The sequence below is a fragment of the Ranitomeya imitator genome, chromosome 4, assembly GCF_032444005.1.
Source record: "Ranitomeya imitator isolate aRanImi1 chromosome 4, aRanImi1.pri, whole genome shotgun sequence".
Lineage (NCBI taxonomy): Eukaryota > Metazoa > Chordata > Amphibia > Anura > Dendrobatidae > Ranitomeya > Ranitomeya imitator.
Genome location: NC_091285.1, coordinates 64,479,189 through 64,500,227, shown reverse-complemented (window position 1 = coordinate 64,500,227; position 21,039 = coordinate 64,479,189). Strand labels below are relative to the sequence as shown.

Below are 21,039 nucleotides of genomic sequence, written 5' to 3'. Positions count from 1 at the left end.
GCAGATAGGCTCCTCCTGCTTGTGACGTCACTCTCAGTATGAAGCGCTGAGACGCTCAAAAACAGGGGGGAAAGAGAAGGAGATTAACCAACGCGTTTCAAAAAGACTACGCTCTACTTCATCAGGGTCTTCTCTCACTCCTCGTGGTTTCCAGGAAGCGCTACCTGCCGGAGCGCCCCTGGTCCCACACTGCGCTTCATCACCCGGCACTGAAAGTGCCGCACCCCTGGTCATCTGCAGCCTACAGTCGATAAGCAACTCCCCAGCAGCACACCGCATGCCGCAGCTCCCAACATATATAGGTAAGCCGACAGCTATCGGTCTCTCATGGGTGTTAGCTTTACAAAATCACTGTATGGGCAGTCTGTTGTATTATTTTAGTTTCACTATTTCTTATCACTATTCCACCAGTTGGAGTAGTATTGTTGCTCTTTTTGACATTTATCCTTGGGGTCATTCTATTTGTCCCTTTTTCTTTCTTTCCTTAAGCGCGGTTTCTACTTGGTTTTATTTGCCTCTAGAGCTTATTTTAAATGAAAGGGGGTTGCCAATGTGAGACATGTAAATCAGGGGAGCAGACTGTCAGTCAATACATGTCTCACAATGGTAATGACCTCTTTTATTTAAAATAAGCCATGGAGGCAGAATTTCAGGGAGATCCGGCCCATAGATATTAACAGCTCATTTACATATAGGGAAAACGTGGATTTCTCTGGAACTAGACATCGGATTGGAGATATAAAGGTATAATTTTTTTCACCTTCCTATTACCTACACACCCATATAGACCGCTTAGGAGGGTTGATCCTACTGACTGATTCCCTTAAACTTTATGTTGCTTATAGGGCTGTCTACCTTTTGCAGTCTATTGCAATTTGTTATACTATAATTCACCCATGCAGTAACATACAGAATAGAGCACAGAGCCTTACTGTGTAATACAATAGGAGTTATGCAACATTACATAGAACCCGAGAAGCAAGGGTATATAAGTAACTATAGTAGACATTTTTATTTTATTTAATGGTACTGTGGCGGTACTGAGTAATTTTATTTGCACTTTTCAATGCACCAGCATTTTTTTCGCACAGTTTAGCACTTAAAAAGGAGTTTTAAAGAGGTAATAATGGTTAAGTTTTATAATATACCCTAATCTGCTGGTACCATATAATTTTGGTTTTGGTTAACACATAGCCCTTGTCGATATACAATAGTAGCCATGGGGTCTAGAGGCCCTGACATTCACTCAGATGCACAAATGTTTTATTTTTTGCTACGACAAAGCAAAATTGTGTTCTACTACCCAACATTAGCATGTTCTACCATACCCTAAGGAACTCTGCTATATCGCACAAATATTTATACTGACAGCAGCTATTCTATGAAGAAGCATAGACGTCTGTGAGAAATATAATATTATTGTTAAAAAAAAATATGACTCCAATAAAATTGGCCAATCTCTTTAATCCATTGCTTACATGTAACATACAGTGGGGAGAAAAAGTATTTAATCAGCCACCAATTGTGCAAGTTCTCCCACTTAAAAAGATGATAGAACCCTGTAATTGACATCATAGGTAGACCACATTTATGAGAGTCAAAACTGAGAAAACAAATCCAGAAAATCTCCTTGTCTGATTTGGCAAGATTTATTTTTCAAATTATGGTGGAATTGGTCATCTAAAAAACATGCAAGATTTCTGACTCTCACAGACCTTTAACTTCTTCTTTAAGCGGTTCCTCTGTCCTACACTCATTACATGTTGTAATGGCACCTGTTTGACCTTGTTATCAGTATAAAAGACACCTATCCACAACCTCAAACAGTCACACTCCAAACTCCGCTACGGTGAAGATCAAAGAGCTGTAGAAGGACACCAGAAACAAAATTGTAGCCCTGCACCAGGCTGGGAAGACTGAATCTGCAATAGGCAAGAAGCTTGGTGTGGTGAAATCAACTGTGGGAGCAATAATAAGAAAATGGAAGACATACAAGACCACTGATAATGTCCCTCGATCTGGGAATGCACGCAAGATATCACCCCTTGAGGTCAAAATGATCACAAGAACGGTGAGCAAAAATCCCAGAACCACATGGGGGAACCTAGTGAATGACCTGCAAAGCGCTGGGGCCATCATAACAAAGGCTACCATCAGTAACACACTACGCTGCCAGGGACTCAGCTCCTGCAGTGCCAGACCTGTCCCCCTGCTTGAGCCAGTACATGTCTGACCCTTTCTGAAGTTTGCTAGAGAGCATTTAGATTATCCAAAAGAGTATTGTGAGAATGTCATATGGTCTGATGAAACTAAAGTAGAACTGTTTGGTAGAAACAAAACTTGTCGTGTTTGGAGGAGACAGAATGCTGAGTTGCATCCAAAGAACACCATACCTACTGTGAAGCATTGGGGTGGCAACATCATGCTTTGGGGCTGTTTCTCTGCCAAGGGACCAGGACGACTGATCTGTCGACATGAAAGAATGAATGGGGCCATGTATCATGAGATTTTGAGTGCAAACCTCCTTCCATCAGCAAGGGTATTGAAGATGAAAGTAGATGGGTCTTTCAGCATGATAATGATCCCAAGCACACCGCCAGGGCAAAGAAGGATTTTCTTCGTAAGAAGCATATGAAGGTCCTGGAGTGGCCTAACTAGTCTACAGATCTCAACCCCATAGAAAACATTTGGAGGGAGTTGAACGTCCATGTTGCCCAGCAACAGGCACAAAACATCGCTGCTTTTGAGGAGATCTGCATGGAGGAATGGGCCAACATACCAACAACAGTGTGTGGCAACCTTGTGAAGACTTACAGAAAACATTTGACCTCTGTCATTGCCAACAAAGGATATATAACAAAATATTGAGATGAACTTTTGGTACTGACCAAATACCGTATATACTCGAGTATAAGCCGAGATTTTCAGCCCAAAATTTTGGGCTGAAAGTGCCCCTCTCGGCTTATACTCGAGTCACGGTAGCGGTGGGGTCGGCGGGTGAGGGCGCTGAGGCACACTTACCTAGTCCCAGCGATCCTGGCGCTCCCCCTGCCGTCCCACGGTCTTCGGTGCTGCAGCTCTTCCTGTCAGCGGTCATGTGGGACAGCTCATTAGAGAAATGAATACGCGGCTCCACCTCCCATAGGGATGGAGCCGCCTATTCATTTCTCTAATCAGCGGTAACGGTGACCGCTGATAGAGGAAGAAGCTGCGGCACCGAAGACCAGCTGTCCGGGAGAAGGAGCCGGACGCCGGGACCAGGTAAGTATGTAATATTCACCTGTCCGCGTTCCAGCCGCCGGGCGCCGCTCCATCTTCCCGGCGCCGCTCCATCTTCGTGTCTCTCCGCTCTGACTGTGCAGGTCAGAGGGCGCGATGATGCATATAGTGTGCGCGGTGCCCTCTGCCTGATCAGTCAGAGCGGAGAGACGCCGGGACCGGACGCTGGGAGCTGCAAGCAAAAGAGGGGTGAGTATGGCGTTTTTTTTTATTGCAGCAGCAGCGGCAGCAATGGCACAGATTTCTATGGCACAGCTATGGGGCAATACTGAATGGCGCAGAGCACTATGTGGCAGCTATGGGGCAATACTGAACGGCGCAGAGCACTATATGGCAGCTATGGGGCAATACTGAACGGCACAGAGCACTATATGGCATTATGGGGCAATAATGAACGGTGCAGAGCACTATATGGCAGCTATGGGGCAATACTGAATGGCGCAGAGCACTATATGGCAGCTATGGGGCAATACTGAATGGCGCAGAGCACTATATGGCAGCTATGGGGCAATAATGAACGGCGCAGAGCACTATATGGCAGCTATGGGGCAATAATGAACGGCGCAGAGCACTATATGGCACAGCTATGGGGCAATAATGAACGGTGCAGAGCACTATATGGCACAGCTATGGGGCAATAATGAACGGTGCAGTGCACTATATGGCACAGCTTTATATGGCACATCTATGGGGCAATGATGAACGGTGCAGAGCACTATATGGCAGAGCTTTCTATGGCACATCCATGGGGCAATAATGAACGGTATGGAGCATCTATTTTTATTTTTGAAATTCACCGGTAGCTGCGGCATTTCCTACCCTAGGCTTATACTCGAGTCAATAAGTTTTCCCAGTTTTTTGTGGCAAAATTAGGGGGGTCGGCTTATACTCGGGTCGGCTTATACTCGAGTATATACGGTACTTATTTTCTACCATAATTTGAAAATAAATCTTGCAAGACAAGGTGATTTTCTGGATTTGTTTTCTCGTTTTGACTCTCATAGTTGTGGTCTACCTATGATGTCAATTACAGGCCTCTCTCATCCTTTTAAGTGAGAGAACTTGCACAATTGGTGGCTGACTAAATACTTTTTTACCCCACTGTACATGTAGTCAGTCTTTGACTAGGCTTCGTTGGAGAACAATAATTTTACTATCCAATGAAGTACTGTAGCATTATTGTTTATAGTGTAATTGATCAAACAATCAGAGGTTCAAGTCTCAATTAGGACTTGTAACATAAGGTTGATAAAAAAAAAAAAAAAATATATATATATATATATATATATATATATATATATATATATATATATATACACACATAAACATTAATGTGTATATAATATATATCCCAATTCCAAAATGAAGAAATTTGATGACTAATAAAATGACCACATTCAATATCGCTTGTAAAAGTCCAGTCTACAAATCTATCAAATTAAATAATCCGTAGAGTAAATAAAAAGTCCAATCTACAAATCCATGATATTAACTAAGCTGTACCGTAAATACAATAAGAAAAAATCTAATTCTAGAATTGCTATTTTTTGGGCCCCAAACTCAACTCAAAATTGCAATAAATAGAGAGAAAATTGTAATCTGCCCTTCAAAATAGAATTTATCAGTAAAAACACCAGTTTACCACTGAAAAACAAAACCTCTCAAGAGTGTATCGATATAAAAATAAAATAAATTACAGGTCTTAAAACATGGCAATACAAATTAAAGTTCTGAACTTTAACCGCTAAAATGGAAGAACATACTAGGACATACTAAAATTAAAAGTTTGCTATCCCCGTAATTGTATTGATCTGTAGAATAATCGTGCCAGATAATTTTTACTGCACAATACATGCCATAAAACAGAGGTTAAAGATATTAGCATGCTTTACAAAAAGTACAGAACTGAATCTTTGCCTGTTTGTAACTCTTGCAGTTTCTGTAATGTTCCTATAAAATACTGTATATTATATTCCATGCTTGTAATACTTACAGCTCGAAAACTCCAGAGGGCAGGAATGTGCATCCATTGGAAAGTTATGTAACTGAAGCTGGCACTCAGCATCTATGGTAAGCCTACAAGCACACAAATACATGTTAATTACCTGCACTATGATTGAGTTTAATTTGCCAATTTTGTAATGTGTTTAATTAATGAATTAACATAGATAGATAGGATAGATAGATGGATAGATGATAGATAGATAGATAGATTATAGATAGATAGATTATAGATAGATAGATAGATAGATAGATAGATAGATAGATAGATAGATAGATAGATAGATAGATAGATAGATAGATAATAGATAGATACAGGGGGCGAAAGTATTCCGCCCCCTGGAACTTTTCAACCTTTTCCCACATATCATGCTTCAAACATAAAGATGCCAAGTGTAAATTTTTGGTGAAGAATCAACAACAAGTGGAACACAATTGTGAAGTTGAACGAAATGTATTGGTTATTTTAAATTTTTGTGGAAATTAAAAAACTGAAAAGTGGGGCGTGCAATATTATTCGGCCCCTTTACTTTCAGTGTAGCAAACTCATTCCAGAAGTTCATTGTGGATCTCTGAATGATCCAATGTTGTCCTAAATGCCTGATGATGACAAATATAATACACCAGTGTGTAATCAAGTCTCCATATAAATGCACCTGCTCTTTGATAGTCTCAGGGTTCTGTTTTAAGCACAGAGAGCATCATGAAGACCAAGGAACACAACAGGCAGGTCCGTGATACTGTTGTGGAAAAGTTTAAAGACAGATTTGTATACAAAATGATTTCTAAAACTTTAACCCCTTCACGACATGCGCCGTACTAGTACTGCGCATGCCGTGTCACCCCCTTTTATGTGAGCTCCGGTGGTGAGCCCGCATCAAAGTCGCGACATGTCAGCTGTTTTGTACAGCTGACATGTGCGCGCAATAGCGGCGGGTGAAATCGCTATTCACCCGCCGCTATTAACCTGTTAAATGCCGCTGTCAAACACAGACAGCGGCATTTAACTACCGCATCCGGCCGGGCGGCCGGAAATGACGTCATCGCCAACCCCCGTCACATGATCGGGGGTCGGCGATGCATCAGGAAGGTAACCATAGAGGTCCTTGAGACCTCTATGGTTACTGATGCACTCCTGCTGTGAGCGCTATGTAGCAGAGCCGATCAAGTGGTGCCAGCTTCTAGCCTCCCATGGAGGCTATTGAAGCATGGCACAAGTAAAAAAAAATGTTTTTAAAAATATGAAAAAAATATAAAAAATATAAAAGTTTAAATCACCCCCCTTTCGCCCCATCCTAAATAAAACAATAAAAAAAATCAAACATACACATAATTGGTATCGCCGTGTTCAGAATCGCCCGATCTATCAACTAAAAAAAAGCATTAACCTGATCGCTAAACGGCGTAGCGAGAAAAAAATCCGAAACGCCAGAATTACATTTTTTTGGTCGCCACGACATTGCATTAAAATGCAATAACGGGTGATCAAAAGAATCTGCGCAAAAATGGTATCATTAAAAACATCAGCTTGGCACGCAAAAAATAAGCCCTCACTCGACCCCAGATCACGAAAAATGGAGACGCTACGGGTATCGGAAAATGGCACTTTTTTTTTTTTTTTAAGCAAAGTTTGGAATTTTTTTTCACCACTTGGATAAAAAATAAACTAGACATGTTAGGTGTCTATGAACTCGTAATGACCTAGAGAATCATAATGGCAGGTTGGTTTTAGCATTTAGTGAACCTAGCAAAAAAAGCCAAACAAAAAACAAGTGTGGGATTGCACTTTTTTTGCAATTTCACCGCACTTGGAATTTTTTTCCCGTTTTCTAGTAAAAGACATGGTAAAACCAATGGTGTCGTTCAAAAGTACAACTTGTCCCGCAAAAAATAAGCCCTCACATGACCATATTGACGGAAAAATAAAAAAGTTATGGCTCAGGGAAGGAGGGAAGTGAAAAACGAAAACGCAAAAATGAAAAAGGGCCGCGACTTGAAGGGGTTAAGCATACCAAGGAGCACTGTGCAAGCAATCATATTGAAATGGAAGGAGCATCATACCACTGCAAATCTACCAAGACCCGGCCGTCCCTCTAAACTTTCATCTCAAACAAGGAGAAGACTGATCAGAGATGCAGCCAAGAGGCCCATGATCACTCTGGATGAACCACTGAGATCTATAGCTGAGGTGGGACAGTCTGTCCATAGGACAACAATCAGTCGCACACTGCACAAATCTGGCCTTTATGGAAGAGTGGCAAGAAGAAAGCCATTTCTCAAAGATATCCATAAAAAGTGTTGTTTACAACAAGCCACCTGGGAGACACCAAACATGTGAAAGGAGGTGCTCTGGTCATATGAAAACAAAATCGAACTTTTTGGCAACAATGCCAAGCGATGTGGTGGCGTAAAGGCAACACAGCTCATTACCATGAACACACCATCCCCACTGACAAACATGGTGGTGCTTTTCTTCAGCAAGGACAGAGAAGATGGTTAAAATTAATGGGAAGATACAGGACCATTCTTGAAGAAAACCTGTTGGAGTCTGCAGAAGACCTGAGACTGGGACGGAGATTTGTCTTCCAACAAGACAATGATCCCAAACATAAAGTAAAATCTACAATGGAATGGTTCACAAAGAAAACATATCCAGGTGTTAGAATGGCCAAGTCAAAGTCCAGACCTCAATCTAATCGAGAATCTGTGGAAAGAGCTGAAAACTGCTGTTCACAAACGATCTCCATCAAACCTCACTGAGCTCGAGCTGCTTGCCAAGGAAGAATGGACAAGAATTTCAGTCTCTCGATGTACAAAACTGATAGAGACATACCCCAGGCGACTTGCAGCTGTATGCTCAGCAAAAGGTGGCGCAACAAAGTATTAAGTTAAAGGGGCCGAATAATATTGCACTCCCCACTGTTCAGTTTTTGAATTTCCACAAAAATTTAAAATAAGCAATACATTTTGTTCAACTTAAAAATTGTGTTCCACTTGTTGATTCTTCACCAAAAATTTACATTTGGTATCTTTATGTTTGAAGCATGATAAGTCGGAAAATGTTGAAAAGTTCCAGGGGGCCGAATACCTTCACAAGGCACTGTAAATAGATTAATAATACCAAGCCCGATTTTTAATAATGAACCTAATAAAATGGTACATAAATAGTTAAAGACACACACCAAAAATCTGCACTCAATATCTTTAATTTAAAAAAAGGGAAAAAATTATGTGGGCTCCTGCGTAATTTTCTGTGCCAGAGAGGAAAATCTGATGGCTGGGGGCTGATGTTTCTAGCCAGGAAATGGGCTAATACCCACGGAGCTTCCCAGGCTAAGAGTCTCAGCCCACAGCTGTATATTTAGCCTGTACTGGCTATTAAAATAGGGGACCCCCCAAAAAATAACGTGGGGTCCCCCTATAATTATTATCCAGAAAAGCTATGCAGACAGCTGCGGGCTTATGTTCATAGCCTAGAGAGGGGCCATGGATATTGCCCCACCCCTGGCTACAAATACCAGCCCCCAGCCGTCCCAGAAATGTATGAAGTGCCAATTCCAGCACTTAGCCTCTCTCTTCCCACTGCCCTGTTGTGGTGGCATATGGGGTAATAAGGGATTAATGTCACTTTTGATTGTAAGGTGACATTAAGCCCAGTTAGTAATGGAGAGGGGTCAATAAGACATCTATCCATTACTAATCTTATAGCAGAGAAAGATATTCTTAATTTCACGATACAACCACGCCTAATTCCCCAAAGCCATCGGTCACCTGCAAAAAATAAAAAATAATAAACCAACAGTATACTCCCTGTTCCGATGCAGTCCAATTAATAATGAGTGTCCAACGATAATCTCCCCTATGAAACTGTCATATTAGGCGATGTGACCGCTTTACAGGGCCTCCCACGATGCACTGACAGGGGATAATGGCTCTTGCAGTGCATCGCTGAAGAGGTTACCTGATTTCAGGCTCACTTTATGGCAATGCTGCTTGGGAATTTTCTCACACAGCGCTGCCAGTGAGAGAATGTACTCGGGTGACCTCTCTCCCAGCAGCGGCGGAGGGATACATCACGGAGGATTACCTCCGCCTGTCAGTTCATTGCGGTGCCCCTGTAGAGCAGTGACATAGACTGATATCACTGCACTACAAAGGAGATCGTCGTGGGACACTCGTTATTAACTGAACTATGGCAGAAAGGTAAGTATAGATTGGTTTATTATGATATTTTTATTACAGGTGATCGAGGGCTTCGGGGACTAGGTGATTGGTGAGTATGTACTGTATGTTATATGTTGTATGTACTGTCAGTAATGTATGTCCTGTATGTCTGCTGTATGTTCTGTATGTTTTTTTTACTACTGAACACATGCATTGTCTGATGGGACTACTTTCCCATCATCGGCACTGCTGTCTCTGTGAGGATTCATAGCTGGATGGGAGCAGTAGTCCTATCAGACAATGGCTGATTACACAGACCCGCACACACACAGGGACACACACACGCACACACACTCAGACACACAGACCCACACATACACACAGACCCCCGCACACAGACACGCACATAGTCTCCATCCACACACTTCCCTCAACCTGATCTGCAGCGTTTCTTGCACCCACATCTGCAGTAAATCCGCAGATCTTTTTTACAACTGTGGCTTTGCTGCGGATGTTCCTGACTCAATGGAAGTCCATGGGTGCAGAAACATTGCAGATCTGCAAAAAAAAAGAATTGACATGCTGCGGAAAATAAAACGCTGCAAATCTGCACGGATTTTTCTGCAGCATGTGCACAACAATTCTTCATTTCACATAGAATAACAATGGTAGTGCACTACACTGTGGATTTGAGGCAATTCCGCTCTTCCAAAAATGCTGCGTATCCACATAAAAATCTGCAACTTGTGCACATAGCCTTATAATACATGCCCCCAGATTGCAGGCTGCTTTTTAGGCAGTGTCTGGGGCTACAGACTAAAGCACAGCATGTATTACCAATATCAGTTACTCTCTATTAAACTGTAAACCAGTTTACATGAGATTGGTCATTTATAAAAGCTTGCATTTATAGTAACACAAAGAGTATATAAATGGTATGTTATATGAAACCTTACGGGTCATTGTCTTGCTGGAAGACTAAAGACAACCCATCTTCAATGCTCTTATTGAGGGAATCAGGTTGTTGGCCAAAATCTAGATATATATGGTCCAATCCATTTTCCCTTCAAAACAGTGCAGTTATCCTGTCCCCTTTGCTGAAAAGCATCTCCAAACTATGATGTTTCCACCAATATTTTTCACAGTTGGCATGGTGTTCTTGGGGTTGTACTACACTTTTTCCTCCAAACGCGGTAAGTGGAGTTTATACCAAAAGGTTCTATTTTGCTCTTATGTGACCACACAACCTCCCATGCCTACTCTGGATCATCCAGGTGATCATTATAGAACTACAAATGGGCCTGGACATGTGCTGGTGTGAGCAGAGGGACCTTGCGTGCCCTGCAGGATTTTTATCCATGCTGGTGTAGTATTATACTAGCAGCAATGTTTGAGACTGTGATCCAAGCTCTCTTCAGGTAATTGACTAGGTCCTCCCATGTAGTACTGGGTTGATTCCTGACCTTTTTCAGAATCATCCTTATCCCACGAGGAGACGTCTTGCTTGAAGCCCAAGACCGAGGAAGAGTGACACTAATAATTGCCTCAACAGTTGTTGCCATATCACCAAGCTGCATGTCTATTGTCCTGTAGCCCATCCCAGCGTTGTGCAGGGCAACAATTTTGGTCCCTGGTGTCATTTGAAGGCTCTTTGGTCTTGGCCATGGTGGAGAGGTTGGAATGTAATTGATTGAGTGTCTGGATAAGTTGTCCCGAACACCGCATCAGACTCACAATGTGAGCCTGTGTGCATGTCTGTGGACATGCTGGGAGGTGCTCTTGGATTCCTACCATGCCATGTGACTGCGGCTGTGAGTGCGCCGAAGTTGAGCAGGACCTGCGGCACAAAGTGGCTGGAGGTGGAGTCACATCCCAAAACTCTGAGGACACTAGCATGGACCGGCATATGCGAGAGGAGTGTCAGGCAAGCCGAGGTCAGACCAGAGGACAGCATGGTAACCAGAGGGAAAGACAAATAGCATAGTAAGAAGCAAGTCGGCGTCAGAAACCAGAGAGAGCAATGTGGTATCAGAGGGACAAACTAACAGAAAGTCAGGGGACGTAGCTGAGGTCAAACCACGAGGGACACAGGAGGTACAGGATCAGAAGGCAGATATCAAACGGGAAATAGACCGGGTCATACACAAACAAGCATACGAGAACAGGCAGTACACGCAGATATGCGGGGTCACTTGATGAGCCAAGAACGGAAGTATCACTGACGAGGATCTCGACACAGAGGCAGGTACATATAGTCCACGCAAATTCAAAGGGAGGCCACACAGAATTAACCCTAAGAGGACGGACAATGGAATACTGTCCATGACCATGACACAAGTGTCTTTTATACAGGTAACGAGTCCAACAGGTGAAATTAATACAGGCAATGAGCGAAGAGTAGGAAGGCTTCTTAAAGAAAAACTAACATGAAAGCCAGAATTCTTGCTGGTTGGTAGGTGATCAAACACTTATTTCATGCAATAAAATACAGTTTAATTATTTGAATATCATACAATGGGATTTTCTGGTTTTTATTTTTAGACAACAGTTGAAGTTTGAATTAAAAAATATAAAGTTCCAGTGGCGCTCACAACAGCGACATTACTGCAGCAGATAGTAACGCAGTACCACTCTACTGCGTATGGATCTATACGTACTTGAAGCAATTTATATCTGCGCTGGAAAAAACACTCCTTACTTTATTGTATGGGCCAAGAAAGAAAAACTATGATGCCGCTATTGAATAAAAGAAAAAGAGGTAAAAATTGGGGGGGGGGAATGCTTCTGCGGTAAGAAATGTAGAAGCGATGCCCCCTAGTATATTATATAACATATATTATATGGAATCTTAAAATTGGCAGGTATATATCATAGGACAACAGCTCAAAATGCAGATAGATAGGGTTTACCTGATATGCTCAGTCATATCCCATGATGTTAAACGCTTGAAAGCCGTTTATCCGTGAGGATTATCCTTTAGTTAAAGAGGTCCGGTGTTGGTCCTTCAGGGATTGGCACTAGAAAACTGCCCCGGCCGCTGGCAGGATGCCGCTGGAGTTATGTCCGCATGTGAGAGATGCACGTTGCACTCTGCAGCCGCTCGGTACACTGTGCGTACAGGACCTTGCGTGACATCACGGTCACGTGATTGATCACGTGACTGGCTAAGAGAAGCGCGGTGGACCAATTCTATTCCTACGCGTTTCAGAACAACCATGTTCCTTCCTCAGGGATGGTCCGTATAAGGAAAATCGATGTCTTTTTATGCGCAATGGCAGTCACATGTCCTTCTCAGGAATTAAATGCAAACAGTTCAAGTTCACTATTGAGCCCCTTTGGGATCCTAGTGTGCAGCTCCAAAATCATTTTACTTTCCTCCCTTGACATTTGTTTGATGAAGTCCCCTTTCTCCAACTCCTATGAACAAGCTTTAATCCTGTAATAATGACCCCCTTTGTTGATCCTCCATGGGCCTCCAAAAAATGTTTTGATAGCAAGTGGCCCTGGAACTTTTTATTTATATTTCGTAGATGTTCGTTAATTCTTACATATAGAGGGCGTTTTGTTCTGCCTATATATAATTTATCACATGCACATTTAATCGAATAAATAACCCCCTCTGATTTACATGTGATAAAATCTTTGATTGACCATTATTTATTCCATTAAATGTGCATGTGATAAATTTATATAGGCAGAACAAAACGCCCTCTATATGTAAGAATTAACGAACATCTACAAAATATAAATAACAAGTTCCAGGGCCACCCGCTATCAAAACATTTTTGGAGGCCCATGGAGGATCAACAAAGGGGGTCATTATTACAGGATTAAAGCTTGTTCATAGGAGTTGGAGAAAGGGTGACTTCATCAAACAAATGTCAAGGGAGGAAAGTAAAATGATTTTTGAGCTGGACACTATGATCCCAAAGGGGCTCAATAGTGAACTTGAACTGTTTGCATTTAATTCCTGAGGAGGACATGTGACTGCCGTTGCGCATAAAAAGACATAGACTTTCCTTATACGGACCATCCCTGAGGAAGGAACACGGTTGTTCTGAAACGCATAGGAATAGAATTGGTCCACTACGCTTCTCTTAGCCAGTCACGTGATCAATCACGTGACCGTGATGTCACACAAGGTCCTGTACGCACAGTGTACCGAGCGGCTGCAGAGCGCAACGTGCATCTCTCACATGCGGATATACTAGGGGGCATCGCTTCTACATTTCTTACCGCAGAAGCATCCCCCCCCCCCCTATTTTTACCTCTTTTTCTTTTATTCAATAGCGGCATCATATTTTTTCTTTCTTGGCCCATACAATAAAGTAAGGAGTGTTTTTACAGCGCAGATATAAATTGCTTCAAACAGTTGAAGTTTATCTACGATAAAAATTACAGGGCTTTCCATTCTTTGCAGGTGTGAAAACTTGAAAATTGGCAGTGTATCAAATACTTATTTTCTCCACTGTATATATAGCAGGCATTCACTTGCTTTTTAGGCCACTGGTGGTGTTCACACAGGCATGTCGGTGCAAACTTGACAGTTTATTAGAGTTCATAAATAGAGATGAGTGAGCACTAATTAAAAAATTAAAAAATAATAATAAATAATATTATTAAATAGAATATTAAATATGAATAATCTAAGAAAATAGGAAATTTCAGTTTAATTTATGAAGGAAGCAAGAACTACCAAAAATTAGGGACTCAGGTATACCCTGTATTAAACATAAAGGAGGGTCTCATACACATTATATTCAACATATTACAGTGGAACAAGTTTTTTGAAGCTTAAATAGCCACAAAATGCACCCAAGAAGACATACCCAAAGTATGAGCAATATAATACTGATACATTTCTAAACAAGTTTTTGAGTGTTATATACCAAGGAAATGTACCCAAGAACATGTAATACTGTATGGCTGAGAAATGTATCCCAGCAAAATTTTGAAACTTTTCTCTTTGAGTGTTGTATATCACAAAAATGTACCCTAGAACATGGAATAATGTTTGAATAAGAATTTTTTTAAAAAAGTTACATTTTGAAATGCTTTTTTGGAGTGTTATATAGCTCTAAAAATGTGACAAAAACATGTAATACACTATGGATTAGTAATCTAATTAAGAAATGTTTTTGTACGCTTTTTGAAAGTCTTACATATCACTGTAAAACAACTATAACCTTGTTATGCTGCATAGATGAGTCATGGAATTCATAAAAAATATTTGAATGTAAATATTTTGAAAGTGTACTTTATGTACTTATGCACTAATAAAGGTTTTGCAGAAAGTGCAAATCCAGACAAAAAGTATGAAGAGGTTCATCCATAGACCCCTGAAAGGCAACAACTGGTGGGCCTCATTCAATTATTTTAAAGGTGTACTTGCTGTTCTCCTACATCTTAAAGGCTTTGCGCAAAGTGCAAAGACAGGAAAAAAATATCAGGACAGACAGTCATCCATAGACCCCTGAATGACAAAGCCAGGAAAAAAATATATGTAGGTTAATATAGTAATCTTTTTCAGGTGTCTGCTTCTTCTCCTTTCTCTTGAGGTTGGGGGACTGCCTCCACCTGCTTACTGGATCTCGATTCCCAGGTGCCTGGGCTATAAGTGACCCGGCTTCAGATTGTGCCGGAGCCTCCGACATATTGAAATGGGCAACAGCCCCATGTGTCACCTGCACCATCAGTTGCTCACGCATAGGAGGTAGGGAAACCAAGGACATTGCGATCTCTTGGGGGTGGTAGCAGTCCTACCTTGAGCCACCTCAAGGAGCCTTTTCTAGGCCCATTCATTCCTTAAGAATTGTTCATCATGCTATCTTCCTTCTGGGATCACACCCACTGCATACCAGCGATATTGCCCCTCCATTTTGAGGAACATGACCCTAGTTTCAGCCATAAGCTCTTGCAGCCTTCAAGCAAGTGTTCAGTCCCTATTGCTCGATGGTTGAATGAGATGTGATAACAAACTGTTAAATGGACCTCTTTCTTTGCTGATTGTTATAAGTAACTACCAACCCCTGGGATGTTAACTCTCAGTAACATTTGTCCAGACCTGGTTCTGCCTCATATCGTTGTCTTTTCTGATCAGCCTAAGCCCCACAGTCTGATCACCAGTTCCTAAATCCTTGATCTCCCTTCTGCAGTCCGAAAGAACCCCAGTGGTAAAGGATGCAGCTTGTGTTCAGGCTTTGGTAGGTGTGGGATATTGGCCGCATCAGGAACACATGCTCCTGTCATCTCTGCTGTCGCATCATCTTCCTTTGGCTTCAATATTACTCCAGTCTGATTTGTCTTAATGTGCTGTGCGCTAAAGCTAAGCGGTTGGAGTGAAATTGTTGTAGTAGTGATCTATGGTTTGCTGTAGTACGTGTGTGTTTATCGCCTGCTTCCTGTACCCATTTTGTTTATTCCTCACTGTTCCTATCCTTTTCCCTATTGTTGGTTAGTGCTTTTGTATGATAGAAGCTTTCTGTTATCCCTGATGTGTCTTAGTGTCTTGTTTACCTTACATTTTGGTCTCATGCCTCAGGGATGAAGGAGGGGACAGATCCGTTTTTAACAGGAGCATGTATGGTCAGAGACTCGGGCCTCTCTACCTTCAAGAGTAGGGAATAGTTAGGGTCCTAGTTTAGGGGACAGTTTGAGGCCTCCCTTCCTTACCGAAGACCATCACAGAGTGAGATATACTAAATAGTATGTTCCTGTTCATCAGTCTCCTCCAATAGAAAAGAAGTTTTCTCATATGAGGTTTTCTATTGGAGGAAACTGATGGACATGTCTGGTCAAATGTTCCTCCACCACCAGCCATTTTATGGACTGTAGATTTGCACGATCTGTGAATAAATTTGCAGTAAAAAGAGCAGGAGGAGAGCCTGTCATACCTATATAATAGTAAGTGCCACAAAAGCATGTCTTCATCACATCTGATAAAAAAAGATCATGAGGCTGATTCTGTTACTTTATTCTGCAGTGATCAATAGAAAGTGTAATTCAGAAACTATAGGAGGAAAACGGTGCAAAATTGTAATGAAATCCAATTGCAAACATTACTTTTACCCCAATTACATGAATTTAAGAATACATTTGTCCCCAATGGTGTATAACTCCTTGAAATTGTGTGCAACTTGCTATGTTCATACAGTTTGAGCTGTCTGCAACTTGTCTGGGCTTTTTTATTTTCAGCCAAGTTACACCTATAAATGTGTATATAAATTGCACCAGGGTGATTGTGGCCCTGGACATATATTTGTGTCTAGATCCCTACTAGTGTTGAGCATTCCGATACCGCAAGTATCGGGTATCGGCCGATATTTGCGGTATCGGAATTCCGATACCGAATTCCAATACTTCCCGCGTATCGGATACCGGAATCGGAAGTTCCCAGAATTCAAACAGAACGCAGCAGCCAATGAGGAATGATTGGAAGTGTGGGCACATCCTGTTTAGCATGGTGGGCATGTAAGTACTGGCAAGGCTGTGATTGGCTGCTGAAATGATGTCACTCTGCACTATAAAAAACGCTGCCGCCATTTTGCGCTCACTCTGCTGTGATTTCAGTTAGGGACAGGACGCTGTGTTCTAACTGAGGGCCAGTTGAGCTGGCTAATTGCTTTATTTTCCTTTCCAAAGGCTAATTTAGCAAAACGCTGTGTGTTCTTCACTGTTCACCTTGCTCTTGCCTTGCAGCGCTGTTTTAACAGCGTTCTGCAAGGTCTCTGTGTGTGTGTGTGTGTGCAGCTCACTCTGTAGTCTGTGTGCAGCCATATACCCGGTTGTAATCAGCTCAGGGGGGGTTCACACTGCCTCACACAGTTGTCCTTTTTTGCTCATAGTGCAGCCTGCTGCACATTTTTTCTCAAATTTCCTATTAGTGTTTTTCCACCCGTCTCCAGCTAAATTGTGGAAAAACACTACATAGGATAACCTAGAGGGGTTTTTTTGGGCCTTGCAGCGCCGTTTACGGCTGTCTGCACGGTCTCCGTGTGAGCCCAGCTCGCCCTGTAGTCTGTGTGCAGCCATAGCCGGTTGGATTCAGCTCAGGGTTCGTTACTGGCTCATACCTTGAGAAAAATTTTCCTTTTTTTCAAATAGTGCAGCCTGTTTAAAATTTAAAAAAAAAAAATTCCTATTAGTGTTTTTCCACCCGTCTCCAGCTAAATAGTGGAAAAACACTACATAGGATAACCTAGAGGGGGTTTATTGGGCCTTGCAGCGCCGTTTACGGCTGTCTGCATGGTCTCTGTGTGAGCGCAGCTCGCCCTGTAGTCTGTGTGCAGCTATAGCCGGTTGGATTCAGCTCAGGGTGCGTTACTGCCTCATACCTTGAAAAACAATTTCCTTTTTTTCAAATAGTGCAGCCTGTTTAAAATTAAAAAAAAAAAATTCCTATTAGTGTCTTTCCACCCGTCTCCAGCTAAATAGTGGAAAAACACTACATAGGATAACCTAGAGGAGGGTTTTTTGGCCTTGCAGCGCCGTTTACGGCTGTCTGCACGGTCTCCGTGTGATTTAAACTAGCTCTGTAGCCCGATCTGCACCAAAAAAAAAGTAAAGTTCACCAAACACAACTTAACACTTGTGTAGGCCACATTTGAAAAATAATAAAGTTTAGTCCACACTTTACAACATTAGTGTTTCTTACACCTGTTAGGAGGAGCATTTCAGGAATAAGCACACTAAGGCCTTAGTACTTTTCTGCTTATCTTTATCTGTCAACCAAGATGAAGAGGGCAGGGAGTAAGGCACGTGGGCGTGGGCGCGGAGCAGGGAGAGGAGCAGGGAGAGGACGTGGTGATTCTGTGCCTGCTGCGGGCGCCGTGACTCGTCGTCACTCAGTTTCAGCAGGGAACAGTCCTTCATGCGCAGCTTTGTCGGAGAGCGCCGTGCACCGCTGCTGCGTGAAAACCAAATTGAAGCCATTGTCGGGTGGATGGCAGCTAACGCCTCGGCATCGACTTCAGTTAGTGCCACATCCTCTCAGGCACAGAGCACTGGAGAGCAGCCATCTGTCTCTTCACCACCTGCCAAATTGGCCAGGCAGTCAGAGAGCCCAGGACAGGAGCCGTCTCTACTTCTGTTCTCTGAATCTCTTGGCTTGGAAACAGGGGGCCAGCCAAGCAGCATTGGAGAAATGGAAGAAGAGGCAGTGTGCAGTGATGCCCAACAGCTTTTTCTCTCTGACTCTGAAGAGGCAGGTGGGCCAGTGCCTCCGGTGACCACAGCGCAGTACGCATCTGATGATGAAACTCAGGTGCCGCTTTCTGATGCGTACTGTGCTGCCTAGACTACCCAGGAGGAGCAGTTGGTGGCAGAGGGTAGTGGAGATGATGAGGTCCTTGACCCATCGTGGCGTGAGGAACAGGAAGGTGGTGGGAGCAGCTCTGAGGAAAAGCTTCCCCTTACGGGCCAAAGAGGGAGAGGGAGGGGGAAGACTGCGGAGCCTGTAGCCTCCACTTTGGCACCCGTTAGGAGCCTGTCTCTTTCCAAAGCCAAAAAGGGCGCTCCCAAGACTTGCAGTGCCTGGTCCTTTTTTGACACAGTTGCAGATGACATTTGTTTTGTCAAATGCAAGCTGTGTCATCAGAAAGTAAAAAGAGGGAAAAATGTCAGCAACCTCAATACCACAAATATGTGGAAACATGTGCGGACCAGGCACGCGGTGGAGTTACAGAAACAGACTGAAGATGTAGGCCAACCAACAGCGGCAGCTACCACCTCTTCAGCTCGTGTTGCCTCTTCCTCCAGCTCACGCACAGCTGGTTTGGCTTCCTCCCAGGATCGCCATGGAAGAACCTCTGGCACTGTTGTCCAGAGACCTTGTGTAATTCCACCCACAGCACCACCTTCCCAGTCATCCTCACACTCCCAGTCTACTCTACAGCCATCGGTAGTACAGGCATGGGAGAAAAGGCGGGCATTCTCGGCCAACCACCCCCGAGCACAGGCTCTGAATGCAGGCATTGCCAAACTGTTGTCCCTGGAAATGCTCTCGTTCAGGCTGGTGGAGGCTGACAGCTTCCGTGACTTGATGGCATTGGCAGTCCCACAGTACAAGGTGCCCAGCCGCTTTTACTTCAGCAGGCAGGCATGTCCCTGCCCTGCACAGGCATGTTGAGGCAAACATAAAACATGCGCTACTGAACGCCGTCAGTAGCAAGGTCCACCTCACCACCGATGCGTGGACCTGTCAGCATGGACAGGGGCGATATGTTTCCCTCACTGCCCATTGGGTTAATGTTGTTGAGCCAGGTACAGATCGTGCGAGTGGCGCAGGACGTGTCCTGCCCACTCCAAGGATTGCAGGAATCCAGTCTGTACGCATCGACTCCTCCTCTTACACCAGTTCCTCAGATTCCTCTCTGCAGGATCCGTCACAGTCCACCTCCACATGGACCCGTGAACGTTTACCTATGACCGACATGAGCACAGCCGTGGCCAAACGTCAGCAGGCCGTTTTGAAACTAGTTTCATTGGGGCATCGAAGCCACACAGCGCAGGAGCTCTGGAATGCCATCAAGCAGGAGAGCGATGTGTGGTTACTGCCAGCGAATCTCCAGCCAGGCATGGTAGTGTGTGACAATGGCCGAAATCTGGTGGCAGCTTTGGCCCTTGGCAACCTCACTCACATCCCATGTCTGGCACATGTGCTCAATTTGGTTGTGCAGAGTTTTCTGAGGGACTATCCGGATCTTGATGCCCTGCTGCACAAGGTCAGCCTAGAGTGTGCTCACTTGCGGCGTTCCAGCTTGGCCAGATCCCGCATTGCTGCTCTGCAGCGCCGATTCCGCCTTCCGGAACACCGCATCATATGTGACCTACCTACCCGGTGGAATTCCACGTTACATATGTTGGAGCGGTTGTGTGAGCAGCAGCAAGCAGTTATGGAGTACCAGCTGCATCAGGCGCAAAGAAGTCGCAGTCAGCGCCGATCAGACTTCCCAACCACAGAGTGGGCCACTATGAAGGACGTCTGCCAGGTTTTGCGTCCTTTTGATTATTCCACGCGGATGGCAAGTGCAGATGATGCACTAGTCAGCATGACTGTCCCCCTTATCTGCCTGCTTCAGCAAACTTTGCAAGGGTTAAGGGATGATGTTGTGGAAGAGGTGGAGGATGAGGAGTCACCTTTTCCATCAGCTTCTGGAGAGTCAGCGCCACGTGGTTCCTCACAAAGGGGTACGCAGGGGCCAATTTGTGAGGAGGATGAGGAGGAGTCAATGGAGGAGGAAGAGCTCCGTCCAGAGGAGGGAGCGACACAATTATCCAGTGGTCAGTGTGTACAGCGAGGGTGGGGTGATGACGAGCGGGCAGAGATCATGTCTCAAGCAGGGGACAGCGTTTCTGGGCCAGTTGGCACTCTGCAGCACATGGTGGATTTCATGCTGCAGTGCCTGAGAAACGACCGCCGCATCGACCACATTCTCAACATGCCTGATTATTGGGTGTTCACCCTCCTCGATCCTCGTTACCGGGACAACGTCCAAAACCTCATCCCTGCGTTGACCCGGGAGCGTAAATTGCGGGAGTACCACGACACACTGGTGAATTCCATCATCTTCTCCTGTCCAACTGAGAGGAGTGCTG

General features: G+C 43.8%; 1 protein-coding gene across 2 annotated transcripts in view; it reads right to left on the bottom strand.

Annotated features, from left to right (window-relative positions):
- GABRG2 (gamma-aminobutyric acid type A receptor subunit gamma2) overlaps positions 1 to 21,039 on the bottom strand; it is a 261,450-nt gene that overhangs the window by 62,612 nt on the left and 177,799 nt on the right. For both annotated transcript variants that reach the window (XM_069763791.1, XM_069763790.1), the window contains exon 5: positions 5,273 to 5,355. In XM_069763791.1, coding sequence (XP_069619892.1) covers positions 5,273 to 5,355 — 83 coding nt within the window. The remainder of the gene's footprint in view (positions 1 to 5,272; positions 5,356 to 21,039) is intronic.